We start from the raw sequence: 14,948 nt of genomic DNA, 5'->3' as shown, positions 1-14,948 counted from the left end.
CCCCTTGTTCCAAAACTTCTTCATAAATTTGAAAAGAATTGGAATGATAGTTATCAATGTCTATTCACACGTTTAATAATTTTGACCCCACCCTGATACATTGTACCAAAACCCCTAACCCTGTGATCATCAAATTTTTAATTTTGGTAAAGCACTACCTGTTCTTTCTAAATATCTATTTAGTTTCAATATAGTATCAATAGCACTTGGGTTTCAATTTTGAAGTAGAGATGACTGACTAATGAAAGTCGCCGATTTTTAAATTATCTTTTTTACACTTACGATTTTTGTTAGGCCTAAGACACCCATGTTTTCTTACGTAACAGTGTGTACAGATTTCAAGCTAAATGCACAAATGAATCCCACTGCCCACAGTTATAACAAGTAGGGATTACACACGTTGTAATTGTAAAACGACAAAGTTACGACGACCCGAATTTTCTCAACACAATTTTGCACTCTCTTATATTTTTCGATCTTTGGCTTTATTGAGCGACTTATTGACAGAAATGCAGGTGCCTGTGGCCAGTGCCATTCTTCCATACTTTCACAGTCATATTCAGGTAAACTTTTTAAAAAATTCCCCCTTTCTATACCTTTGAACATTCATCAATATTTACGCAGAGCACATGACATGTTTTGCATTTTCAGAAATACAAAAATCGATAATGAATATACTTCCGAGAACTCAAAACGAAAGTAGAAATGTATATTTACGTAATATATACTACGAGCCGAGGAAGAGGCTAGAACTTCATTAAGTGGTAAGTTAAATATGGTGTTCTTGAGTTTCATTGAATTTTTGTGTAATTTTCAAGCCTCGGTTCCGAAAAGCAGTAGTGTCATTCAAATGAATTCAATGAAAAGTTTATGTATCCTAGATCTAGATCTACTTCTTTATTGAAATTATAGTAGTTTATATTTATATTTCATCTTGATCATGTTGACCTTCGTTTAACCATTATGCTATGTATATAGTATAGACATACTGGAGAATATCATGTAATTACTTATCTACCTCCAACAAACAGTTAAACCCCTCTCCCGGCGTTGCTAAAACGCAGAACGGAAAACGGAGCGGAAAAAAAAAACCAATGAAGAAAGAAAAGTGATGACCCGCCTATGTGGTCAATGAATTTGGTTAGAAAGGAATTATTGCTCTGAAGGATTAGAATTTTTAAAAAGGCCTCATACACTTAAGCAAACCGAAAATGTTTTTTTATGGCAACAAATCTATATCTAATAAATGTGTCACTGAAGTTAAGTGATAAATCCAAATTGAAGCTTTATAGGATATTCACGTGTTTTTATTTACTATTTTTTTTATTTATTCAACTTATTTTTATTTATTCTTTTAAAAAAAGGTTTTTGAAAATTAAGATTTTATAAAGCTTAAGATATATTAAAAAAAAAGTGTAAACATCTCCATTAGTATTCAAGCCCACTCAAGCAAGCTCTGGTTCTGTTATTGCCTACTTCTGGTGATATCCACTATAGGAATTTTAAAAACAAAAACACAGATCATGTAAATTATATCAGTATACATGAATCATTTCCAGGCCTTGACTTGGTAATAGAGTGACGTAAAACAGGGACAAAGATTACCAATAAACAATGTGCATTTGTCTAATAACACGATTACGTAGCCAAGGTCGCTTGTAAATAAACTATTTAAAATGAAATTGTAAAATGTGCTGCGTGTCCATCGTAAGTCCCGACCCAATCCACTCTGAATATTTTCTGGATTATTTATGCTATGCTATTGCTACATGTAAATACATATATTTTTTTTCTATGCAGACAATATGATGTGCGGTTGACAGCATTACATTAACAACACAATGAACCAGTTTGGAACATTTCCAAACCTGTTTGAATGTAGGTATTGATTTTATTGTTCTTGTCTTGTTTATTTATAAAGAATTCTTCACTCAGGGACGTCACAAGCTCTATATCAATTAAAATAACACTGAATATTGCGTAGGCCCGTGGAAGAGAGTTATCCACTACATCGAAGCCTCATATGACACCGGACCGCGGTTTTTAAGATCTCGTGCAAAAACCCGTGGCTTTCAGTTCTAGGCGAAATAGCAGTCATTAATTAAGTATATAAAAGTTTATTAATAAGTTTTGGGGCGGTCGCCGGGATCGAACCATGGACACCCTAGTTCTAAGTTAGTGGCCCAACCAATTGTCTATTGATTGATTGATCGGTTGTTTTACTCCCCGTCGAGGATATTTCACTCATAAGACGTCAGCAGTGGGGTTCTTTAGCGTGTCATACCTACTGTGACACGGGGCATCCGGTTTTAATGTCATCTCGGAGGACCCGTGACATTCGCACCTTATGCCGAGTGTTTGGCGATGGAACTGTCACTACCTGTTTTAACGACTCGGGTCTGTCGCTACCGGGATTCGAACCCCAGCCTTCAGCATGCAGGGCGAACACTCTACCTCTAGACTAATCCGAGATTCCTCTGACTCTTACCCTCGCTTTTATATTGTGACATGTGCCCGGGGGGGGGGGGGGGGGGGGGGGGGCAGGGGGGGGGGGGGTCAGAGCGGACTCCATATTGAAAAGTGGGACGGTGTTGCTGCTTTACCTACCTCTTACAACTTTATTTCGTGGATCTATCTTCCAAGACCCGAGGATTCAGTTATCGGAATATTATTCTACAAACAGATCATGATTAATACTAATACAAAATGATGGAATTTTATGTGTTTATGTGCTGACGTCATGCGCAAACAAATCGAATGGCGAGACAGCGACCTGATTCAAGTGATGCTTTATTTGTCATACTTATGGCTGTTTAAACAGCTATAGCATCGTATTAATCATGATCTATTTGTAGAACACTCTTCCGATAACTGAATCTTGGAAGATAGATCCGCGAAATAAAGTTGTAAGAGGTAGGTAAAGCACTTTTAAATATGGAGTCCGCTCCGACTCTCCCCCGCACATATCACAATATAAAATCGGGGATAAGAGTCTCTAGACCACCATGGCGGTGACCCGGAAAGGTAAAAATACTAATGTAGATATAACCAGGTTACGGACCGCAGACAGGGCTTTAGGCCACGAAAATAAACTTTGTAGAAAGATCGTAATCCATAGCATGATTTAAGGCTACATGTTACATGTATTAAATATATTTTACAACGAATCATTGATATGAGATAGGGGTGGGAGGAGAAATATATGTGCCTCGTGTGTACAACCCTTCACTCAGTGGAGACAACATTTACAATTACATGAAGTTTATGCATGTATATACATTTAAAGGAATGCAAGCTGTAACTGACGGCAATCGTTCAACAATCCAATCATGCACCAAATAATACCTGTTGGTATAACTAATATAATCTCCAAGATCTGAAGAAAAATTGAGTATTGTTTGAGAGTATACCTATAACGATTGTTTCGTATAAACCGTCATTGCGTCGTATACACGGATATGGGAACGATGATTGCCGAACATTAGACATTAGTTCAATATCGTAGCGGCTAGCCCAGGTGGCTGATAAGTGCCATTTTACACTTTATAGTCTTTTTTGTTATTTCGAGGCGAAAAGACAACAGAACTATATTTAGCAACTTTTCATCCCGAAATAACGAAAAGACGACAAGTTGATGTTATTAGCTACTTTTCACCTCAAAATAATGAAAAGACAACGCACTGTAAAATTACACAAATCAGCCAACATACCTAGCCCCTAGACTAACCGCTACGATCTTGAACGCAGCCCAGGGCATGTGCAAAGACGGAAACTGACGTGAGCAACTACCCGTTTCGTTTGTTTTAAAATATTACATCGTTTCCTGAATGACAAGAAGTACTATAAGTGTTAAAAAAAAAAAAAAGTAATAATTACGTAAACATGCCACAGAAATGAATTTTGGTCGTGAATTTTCTATAAGATTGGCATGTTTTCTCAAACTGAATAAAAGTGAGTAAAATGTCCAGTGTTTACACATCGATAAATTCTTCAAAATGAATGTTTGATTCTTATAATTCTAATTCGTTCCCTGTATTATCAATTTCAATAATTTGAATAGTTTCCCCGCACTATGTCATTTGTTTTCAGGCGTGTATGTTTACATGGCGTTTTTGGATTTAGTGATGGGTAAATTCTCATTTAAATTTGTCTTTGTCCAATCAAAACAATTGTAATAAATAACAATGGAATTATCTACATGCATACTTATGTATGATTATTGAATTCTCACTTTATGATATCATGTTGTTACTGTAGTGGCACACATGGCCAGGATGCAGCTTCAGTGGTACAAGGATAACGCGGAAGAAAACCTCCTGAGGGGTAGCCTGTCCGAAGCTCTCAATTTGTATAACGGTGCACTGGCCCATTGTAACCTGAACGCCCCTATTCTACAGGATGAAGTGCCGAAAATTCTCAGCAACCGTTCGCTGGTGTTTAGTAAAATGGGTAACTTTGAGTTAGCTTTGACGGATGCTGGACAGTGCATGGAAATTGTTCCTTACTGGGCTAAGGTGAAATTCCATGAATGCATATATAAAACATAATTAAGATAAAAAAAACTCACTAGCATAATGAGAGAGAGAGAGAGAGAGAGAGAGAGAGAGAGAGAGAGAGAGAGAGAGAGAACAAAAATAAAAATCATTTTCATTGCATGCAATGAATGGCTAGCTTAGGGACAAAAGACGCATTCTCAGTACATGCGAAACTTGTGCAGTTTTTAGTTTTAGACTAACCACAAAAACTTGACATAACATAAAAAACATTTGAGGTAAAACATTGCACATGTGTACACTGTCTAAACCTGATAATACTGCTAGACTGTTTTAAATTCTGTTGAACATTTCATATCTGAAGTGAAAAGAAGTCAATATCTATTTTAGCTACTGCAACATTGTTTACATTCTTGTGTAGAAAACACGGATGAGCATCGATTGAATGTAATGACTTTTTTATGCTTTTCTTGTCTTGACACCAAAACGTAACTGATTCATACGAATAAATCAAAACTAAATTGTAGTAAGGAAAAGTTTAACACACATTAAAAAAGACCTTCTATGATCCTTGCTTTTCCTTTTATTCTTTTAATTCTGGATCCCGTTTATGTAAAAATTAAAAGAATGGAAAATACCACACATCTAGGGTAGATGTTCTTTGATTGATGAATTGAAATTTTGCATCGAAATGAACCCTCAGCAGGGCGCGATTAACATCAGTTCAGCGGCTACCAAGAGACATTGAATCTTGATTGTTAATGTCTCCGAGAGATTCATGCCATACATTTATTGAAGTGTTGGGCAAACTGTCTAATCTAAACCGAACTTAGTTTAGTCTAGTCTATCGAACGAAGCTGATAACCCTCTAGGTAATACTGCAGAGTTTTACATGCACGCCTTTATAGATGTATGTGAATGTAATAGAAAAAGGAATTATAGATCCATATAACGTGAATATATGTGGCTGGTTCATTAATTGAACCCCATCATCAGTCAGGTGATCTACCCACTACGTTCTTTAGGAAGATGTCAAAGGTCATACATTTGCTATGAATTCCTCCTTAGATCATGCGTAGTACAATACATGTACCATTCATGCTCTCTCCATTTGCTACAGCAGTTTCCTCTGACAGTTCGCTCGGATTCCGTAAATAATTAATTAATTTTTTTGCACTAGTCTGTTATTTGAGAATGAGGGGGAAATATAAATGTCTAAGACAAGTAAAAATACCAGATCAGGAGATTCGTGAGTAATCAATAGTCATTTAGGAGATTCGTGAGTATCAATAATCATTTAGGAGATTCGTGAGTATCAATAGTCATTTAGGAGATTCGTAAGTATCAATAGTCATTTAGGAGATTCGTGAGTATCAATAGTCATTTAGGAGATTCGTAAGTATCAATAGTCATTTAGGAGATTCGTGAGTATCAAAAGTCATTTAGGAGATTCGTGAGTATCAATAGTCATTTAGGAGATTCGTAAGTATCAATAGTCATTTAGGAGATTCGTGAGTATCAATAGTCATTTAGGAGATTCGTGAGTATCAATAGTCATTTAGGAGATTCGTGAGTATCAATAGTCATTTAGGAGATTCGTGAGTATCAATAGTCATGAAAGTAAACCTGACATCAGGTTCCTCTTCCTGCTGCATATATTTAAGAAAACATTAAATAGAGAAATAAGGCATCTATAATTTTAGTCGCAAACCAAAAACATCTATCAAAACAGAAGAAAGATTTTGGGGGTGTGAAGAGTAAAATTTTCCTCTTAGATACATGAACAACACAACAATCACTCTTGCTATACAGAACGAGGATCACGTAATAAGTACTGCCTATTCTCATTGGTTTATGATGATCCAGATAAAAATAATCTGTGCCAACATTTCGAAATCAATGAATAAACACACATGATGATCCACATTTAATACAAGTTTTGAAATGATTAAAAGGGCATGTACACGGTTGAGCTGAACATTTTATTTTTCCATTTTTATTGTTTACAGTGCTTAATTAACGTATTTCTAATGGTCAACCACAATTTGAATATCCGTTTTTGAGTTACAAGTAAGATACAGCACTCACAATTCTTTGTTATGTAAACTATGCTGTGTCCTGTTTTTGTTTACATATAGATTGCTTGATAGAAAATAGCATGTTTAAAACAAAAATGAGATGTGCTAAACACTAGCAACTATTTAATTATGTTCAGAATTACCTTGTAAATTGAAAAATCTGCTTTAAACGAACTTTTACTGGTATATCTAGCTTATATGTAATCATTTACAGGACGCAATTAAAGAATTGTGAGCCCTGTAACTCCCATTTACATCGACAACTGACATTCAGAGTTTTGCTGACCATCAGAAATACTTTAGTTAAGCATTTTAAACATTAAAAATGAAAAAAATAAAATTAGATTTTTTTTTTTTACCTCAAATCGTGTCTATGTCCCTTTATTATATAATAAAGGGTACACAGTGATCACATAAAACATGACGGGGGCATTGACTGCCAAAATCTTATTTACCAACTGTTACCCAAATGACTAAATAGCTTTACACCACACACAAATCACCACTCTGATGTGTATCAGAATGACTGAACAGCTTCACATCACATACAAATTACCACTGATATCAGAATGACTGAACAGCTTTACATCACATACAAATTACCACTAATATCAGAATGACTGAAAAGGTTCACATCACATACAAATTACCACTGATATCAGAATGACTGAACAGCTTCACATAACATACAAATTACCACTGATATCAGAATGACTGAACAGCTTCACATCACATACAAATTACCACTGATATCAGAATGACTGAACAGCTTTACATCACATACAAATTACCACTGATATCAGAATGACTGAACAGCTTCACATCACATACAAATTACCACTGATATCAGAAATCATACATCTTCCAATCTGTGGTGATTTTGAAATTTGAATTCCTTTTGTTTCTATAGACACAATGGTAGAAACATTGTATGAAAGTAAATCATTCATTGCGCTTACATTTTACATAATTTTCATAAAATTAGATGTAACCTTTTTTTTTTAACCCTCGTATCCCCCCTCCCCCCATTTCTTAACGCATTCAAGCATATTAATCTTGGTTCAGAATTAAAGATTTTACGTTCTACATGTAGTTGACAGCTCATGCTCGTTTTCATTTTTATTTATTTATTAATTTACAATATTTCAAATGCTAATTTAGCACATAATTCATTATGATTTTATTATAACACAGGGCTACTGGCGTGCAGCAACTGCCTACAAAGGACTCAATCTTTTTTATGACGCACTTGGTGTGCTGATACAAGGATACAACATCACACTACCGGTGCCTCATTATGATCAAAACACAACAATACAATTTCTAGCGGAAATCATCATCACAGTCACTGACCTTCGAAGACTACAAGGTATAGAAACACATTTGTAATTTCTTCATAATTTTACACGTACCTTTAAAGTGACACCCCTCTCCACCCCGTGTAATAAAGGATTATGTGGGCGAGTGGCTATATTCTGTCGCCTACAAGACATGATCAGAAGAAGGAAATGTGATTGAAAATCTAGTCTTGATAAACACAAGTACATGTATTGGATATTACACATAAACATACAAAGGTACATGGAGATACGTCTATTAACGAAAAACTAACAACTGAACTTGACAAACGTGGTGATTTCAGCTTCTTCATTGTCAACTTCCCATATTTATATAGCGATATTCCATTAACACCTGCATATGATGTTTATATCTCTCAACTGATTCGATACGCAAGGACTTGTTTTGCGTATGATCAGTTTTTAAATCGAGTCAGGCTACTAAACAAATAAGTTGATGGTGTAGGGATTTCAACAGTCTCGTTAAAGCCAGCATTTCGCAAATTCTATGGTCGTTATAACGATCTAGTTTGCCAATACAACCTATCGTTGGGTCAAATGCTATCTGACGTGTTTCATACCGATTGTTAGGCCGCGTTACGGCAAGTTTGGTCGCCTTGGCACGTTCAGTCGCCCGGCGACGATGCGTACGGTACGTTTGGTCGCCGACGACCATTCGTGTTACACGTTTCGTCGCCTGCGACAAATCATGCTGCACTGAATGTGCCTTGAGGGTGGACATGAATGGTCGTCAAATTTAGGCCATACCTGAGCACGAATAGTCGGCACCCAAGCCCCCTATCCCAACCCCCATCTTCGTTTTTGCATTCATGTGTTTGTATTGTATGCACACATTTATGACACAAGTCAAGCAGGATACAAAGCAAAGAACCAAAAGCATGGGTATTTCTGAATGGAATTTGATGTGAATTTTTTTTTTGCAAACATACGAGTGACAACATCTTACAATGTAAATATACAATGCTCTTACATACCACTATCATTATGACACGTCAATTTTGCATTTATTCCTCTTTAAAAATATCTCATTAATTTGAAAAGTTATAAGATATCTTATAAAATCTTAAAAATATATGTGATATCTTATATAGTATATAACATCTCTCATAACGTTTAGAAGATATCTTTTTAATGTTTTTGATTTAAGATATCTTATACACTTTATAAGTTATTCTATAACCTTTACAAGATATCTTATAACTTCTATAAGATATGAAGAAAGTTTATAAGATATCTCATATATTCTATAAGACATCTTATAAAACATATGATATCTTATATGCTAAATATAATATCTCATAAACTTTATAATATCTTATATATTTTATAAGATATCTCATAAATGAATTTATAAACTTCATATTAAGATATTTTGTAAAGCTTATTAGATATCTTGTATATATCATAAGATATCTCATAAAGTGTATGAGATACATGTACATGTATCTTATATAAAAATTGATTTATGAAATATCTTATAAAATATATCAGATATCGTTTGTGTTTTATAAGATATCTTATAAAAAAATGAATATATTCTATCTTTTACAAGATATCTCATAAAATTGATAAGATATTTTGTTTCATATACAAGATATATAATAAAGTTTATTAGATATTTATATAGTTTAAAAGATACATACAAAATGTATTTGCATTTATCTTATATATTCATAAGATATCTTATAAACTTTAAATTATGAGACATCTTATTGATTTTATTAAATATCTAGAGATAAAGAGGGTGGGCGACAGGGCGAGGGAGAGAGAGGGCAAAAGCAAGGGAGAGGGCGAGGGCAAAAGCAAGGGAGAGGGCAAGAGAGAGGGGAAGAGGGCGAAAGAGAGGAAGAGGGCGAGAGAGGGCGCGAGAGAGGGAGAGGGCGCGAGAGAGGGATATGGCAAGGGACAGAGAGAGAGGGGGGGGAGAGGGAGGGGGAGGTAGGGAGAGAGGGAAAGAGAGAGGGTAGGATAAAGGGAGGGAGAGGGGAAGAGAGAGATGAGGAAAGAGAGAATGGGGAGGAAGAGAGAGAGAGAGGAAGAGGGCGAGAAAGAGGGTGGGCAAGAGAGAGAGAGAGTTAGAGGGCAAGAAAGCGTGGGCGAGGGCGAAAGCAAGGATGAGGGCGAGGGCAAGAGAGCAAAAGAGAGGGCGAGAGAGAGATAGAGAGAGTGGTCGAGATAGAGAGAGCAAGAGAGAGAGAGAGAGAGAGAGAGAGAGAGAGAGAGAGAGAGAGAGAGGACGAGAGCAAGAGGGTGATGACAAGAGAGAGAGGAAGAGGGCGAGATGGAGAGAGGACAAAAGAGAGGGAGAGGGCACGAGAGAGGGACAGGGATAGAGGAAGGGAGATAGAGAGAGAGAGAGAGAGAGAGAGGTGGGCGAAGGCAAAAGAGATGGAGAGAGAGAGGGCAAGAGAAAGAGAGAGAGGAAGGGGGCGAGAGAGAGGGTGGGGGCAATAGAAAGAGAGAGGACAAAAGAGAGGGAGAGGGCATGAGAGAGGAACAGGGATAGAGGGAGGGAGAGAGAAAGAGAGAGAGAGGGGGGCAAGGACAAGGGAGAGGGCGACAGAGAGGGAGGGGCGAGCGAGAGAGAACGGGCGGGCGAGAGGGGGCGAGCGAGAGAAAGTGAGAGAAAGCGAGCGGGAGAGCGAAAGAAAGTTGGAGAGAGAGAGAGGGCGAGATCGAGAGAATAAGTCTATTCTCTGCACACTTCAAACACCTCGAAGGTTTGATTAGCCGTTTCAAATAGGAATACATTGTGTTGTGATTTTTATGGGGAACGTCCAATAGCATCTGATTGCTCATAGAAGGCTATCAGGCAGCGCCATATCTCCCTTAACTCTTACCCACCATTCGAATGACTCGTTCAGAAGAAAATGAAGAATTTGGAAAAGGAGGAGGAGTATTAGAAGGAATAAAAGAGAATGAAGGGGAAAAGGTGCTGTTGGAAGAGGAGAGGGAGGAGAAAAGCAAAGTTAGGGTTTGGGATAAAGGGCTTGGACGGCGACCATTCGTGCTTGGATATGGTCTAAAATTGACGACCATTCGTGTCCACCCTTATGACACGTTCGGTCGCCCGGCGACGATACATGCTGCACGAATGGTCGCCGGCGACCAAACATGCCGAGACGATCAAATGTGCCATAACATGGCCGTTCTTGGCACACTGATTTTGACTACGGATAACTCCGTTTATCTGATCAAGAGATATGGCTCACAGCGGATGTGACCGGTTGACAGGGGATGCTTACTTCTCCTAGGCACCTGATCTCACCTCTGATATACCGGTATTCAAGAATCCATGTTTGCCCAATTCTCTATTTTGTATTGCTTATAGGAGTTATGACAATGATCTCTGTTCGTTATCCTCGCCTTCCATACTATATAGATTGATTGTATCTTATTTAACGTCCCTCTCGAGAATTTTTCAAGGACGTTAAACAAGATACAATCGATCTATATAGTATGTAAGGCGATGATAACGAACTATATAGAACTATGGTTGTCTTTATAACATGAAAGAGGCAAATATTAGAAGTGCACCAAATATTAGTCCTTTAGGAACCTTTACTTTATGACATGAATGCATTGCGTTAAAAAGTTTGCTTTATACACATGTAAACACATTGTGAAAAATATTATGCCATTACGACGAAATCTATATTGAGTCATAGAAATAACACTAGAATACCTGAATGGGAATGATAGATTAGAATATAAAATTTGTGTTGCTGCAGGCGACTGTGACAGGCTCTTGGAGGAACACCAAGAACTAAATCCGGGTTCTCCTGAAGTTCAGGAATTGCTCCTTCAACAACTGGCCAACCGACAATGCTGGGAAGGAGTAAGTCTGCTAGTCACCGGGGAACATGCAGGGCCACGTAGTTCTTTGGACTTCTCTACACCCAACTGCTCCGCCACGAAATTATCTGTGGGGTCTCTACTGCAAGATCTTTCCACTAAGGACCTGAAAAGATACGGCATGGATCTTGCTTTAGCTCTGATAAAAAATGGGGCACCGATCCAAGATATTGAAAGAAAATGGGGAATTCCAGTGCTGCACGTGGTGTCGATTAAGACCCTGGAAACAGGTACAGTATATTGTAATCATATTATCGTGAAGAAGTTCATTTGAAATGACAAAAAAGTATGCTCGACTTGAAATATCAAAACGAAATCTTTTATAGGAGTGGACGCACTTGTGAAATTCCTGTTCAGAAAGTATTTGAACACTCAGGAGAAAAAGAACACTGTGGACCAGTATGGCCGCTGTGTACTCCACATCATTGCTTCGTTTAGATCTTGTAGTGAAGACGAAAGAAATCCCTTATTATTGCTTTGCTTAAATAATGGCTGCAACTCCTTCATTTTTGACAATACCGGAAATCTGCCCATTGATTTTTGTGAAGCAGAAGACAAGTGCTACTATTCCTTATCCAGAATGTTCATGGACACGGGTTTGTTTCTTTGAGAGAAGAAAATAGCATATGTGATAAAACAGAATAAAATTCATTCATCGATATCATTTTCACTCATATGACCTGCTTCTGATTATTCATTTGCTATTCATCTCCTTCGTATTTGAATACGATATAAGTTAACTGCAATTATTTTATTTTGATATAGAAATAGTTAAAAAACATATTGCTGAAATCAAGGACAAAGGGAATACAGCAAAGACAGAAAAGAAATATGACGATGCTCTAATACATTATACCAAGGCCATAAAGTTATCAACGAGATGTGACGAACTTCAAAGAGAGAGTGCAGTTCTGTACACAAACAGATGTACGGTTCATTCGGAATTGAATCGTCTTAACGAGGCATTGGAAGACGCAAAGAGGGCAGTCCAAATGGACAAAACGTGGTTGAAGGTAGGATTCTAAAGGAAATATTCCAATAATCGTAATCAAATCAGAATAGTATACTAGCGCATTTAGAAAAGTGTATACGCCAACAGGGTCATGATACTTTATTGATACACATATAATACATTAGAGAATTTGAACGATAAACTTGTGATGAAAAAAGTAAGCGTAGTAACTTGCAGAATTCCAGGTTTCAATTCAAACAAACTTTAAGAATTGCATAGCTGTATCTTTACATTTCAAAAATTTATATTATAGGAGGCTTATATATGAGTTATGAGATTGATCACTGTTCGTTATCTCCACCTTTCATTATGCATAGTTATATATTTCTCCATCACATGTAAATGAATTGTGCACCGGAGAAGCTAAGTTAGTTGAGCGATCACTTCACATGCAGGAGTTCCAGTTCGATTTCAGGTCGTGACATATCCCAAATTGTAAAAACAGAAAACAAATATTCTTTTGCTAACGCGATTGCCTCTAGAGGTGAAACTCGCTACTTTAGAAACCGAGATCTCATGTCATTGTAGGCGTTGTTACAATAAAGAACCATCATTGCTAAATGGTCTTGGCCACTTATCATAGGTCAATATTCAATTATTCATGGCACTTAAACTAAAGCTTGTGACGTCCCTATATCAGTGAAAAATCTCAATTTAAAAATAAATTAATAATTCAACAAAAAACCCATCACTTGACTTGACCATAACAAAACGGTCGTATATGTACTTATATTGTACATTTGCTTCTTATTCTCATGTCCTACCTCTACCATACATGACTTCTGAAACTATCGTGTAACGATTATGAAGTTGACTCATTTTGCGCGTATTGGTTAATGATGTCTTTGTGTTGTGAGTTTCCAAATCCTGTCTAGCTTTCATAAACATATCCTGATATCTTGGACAACTTACTAATGATAATTGAACAAGTTTTTGATTTTTAATTACATATATATTCACTGGTAAGCTTCAAAACTTTTGATGAATTTATTAGCTCTATAAAATAGCATGAACTGATATTGTATAGGGCCACTGGAGACTTTCGCAACTGCTCAGAAAAACTAGACAATACAATAAAGCAGTCGAGATTGCCGTGAGGGGACAGAACATCCCGGAACTTTCATCCCAGGATAAAGGTGAACTTCTTTCTGAAGGGTTAAAGTCTCTTCCGTACATGTCTGGTAAGTCGCTAAATGTCATTTGAGTATCAAATAGTGTTACAATAGGCTTTCAACGCATATTGATATTGTGTATATCCATACATTATTCGATGGAAGCGTTTTACTGTTATTCAATAGTACTTTTATAATAATGAAAAACAGATGCAGAAAAGGCGGAGCGGTACGAGGCCTTACAAACCGTGTCCAATGATGTATGGCCTGATGTGCTACACAGACTTAGCAAACAGGCAGAGTGGATATCCATAAAAGAACTGGTCTGGGGGACTGGGGAAGGCACTGGTATTTTTTAAAAGATTCTAATATACCGCGAATAATTTGTTTTCATGCATATGAATAGTATCTTGAGTGTTAGCTTGAATTTATTTATTCTATATTATATTTTATTGAATGTTTTCATCTTGAATCAGATGCCAAAGGTATTGCAAGGGATGCAGACTTCAGCACAATATCCTTCAACTGTTTATTCACATTTCTAATACAGCAAAAAATAGGAAAGATGAAGGATGTTGGATCATGGTTAGTTCCCTTGATTGTGCACATCATAAAATCAAAAGGACGAGAGAGCATATTGAGATTTAAAGAGACGGAGGATGATACACCTCTGCATGCAGCAGCAAGATTGGCTGTTATTACAGGTATGTTTAGTAATTTCAAAGGCTTTGAAATAATTAAAGTAAATATTCCTCAATACATGTATACTATTAACTTTTGGCATTGTTTACATGTAGGTCTATGCATTTTATAGTTGAACATTTTGTTTAATCGATGTTTACGTTTTCAATAAAATCGATGTTTACGTTTTCAATAAAATCCAATGTCCATCCATGTTCATGTAATTTGGCCATAAAAGTGAATCATAAAATATATCTATGATAAGAAATACATTGTTTTTCACATCAATATATCGCTGTCAATGATATTTCAGTATACCATCATTACTTAAATATTAATGTAAACCTGCATAATGATAA

General features: G+C 36.7%; 1 protein-coding gene across 1 annotated transcript in view; it reads left to right on the top strand.

Moving 5' to 3' along the window:
* The first annotated feature begins 454 nt into the window (after nucleotides 1-454).
* LOC125653294 (TPR and ankyrin repeat-containing protein 1-like) overlaps nucleotides 455-14,948 on the top strand; it is a 69,199-nt gene continuing 54,705 nt past the window's right edge. The window contains exons 1-11 of the mRNA XM_056144723.1: nucleotides 455-563; nucleotides 652-764; nucleotides 1,801-1,878; nucleotides 4,258-4,514; nucleotides 7,766-7,940; nucleotides 11,661-12,014; nucleotides 12,111-12,380; nucleotides 12,550-12,797; nucleotides 13,824-13,977; nucleotides 14,119-14,256; nucleotides 14,385-14,612. Coding sequence (XP_056000698.1) covers nucleotides 1,842-1,878; nucleotides 4,258-4,514; nucleotides 7,766-7,940; nucleotides 11,661-12,014; nucleotides 12,111-12,380; nucleotides 12,550-12,797; nucleotides 13,824-13,977; nucleotides 14,119-14,256; nucleotides 14,385-14,612 — 1,861 coding nt within the window. The 5' untranslated portion in view covers nucleotides 455-563; nucleotides 652-764; nucleotides 1,801-1,841. The remainder of the gene's footprint in view (nucleotides 564-651; nucleotides 765-1,800; nucleotides 1,879-4,257; nucleotides 4,515-7,765; nucleotides 7,941-11,660; nucleotides 12,015-12,110; nucleotides 12,381-12,549; nucleotides 12,798-13,823; nucleotides 13,978-14,118; nucleotides 14,257-14,384; nucleotides 14,613-14,948) is intronic.

This window comes from Ostrea edulis, chromosome 7 (genome assembly GCF_947568905.1).
Source record: "Ostrea edulis chromosome 7, xbOstEdul1.1, whole genome shotgun sequence".
NCBI classification, from domain to species: domain Eukaryota; kingdom Metazoa; phylum Mollusca; class Bivalvia; order Ostreida; family Ostreidae; genus Ostrea; species Ostrea edulis.
This window is presented reverse-complemented; position numbering and strand designations above follow the sequence as displayed.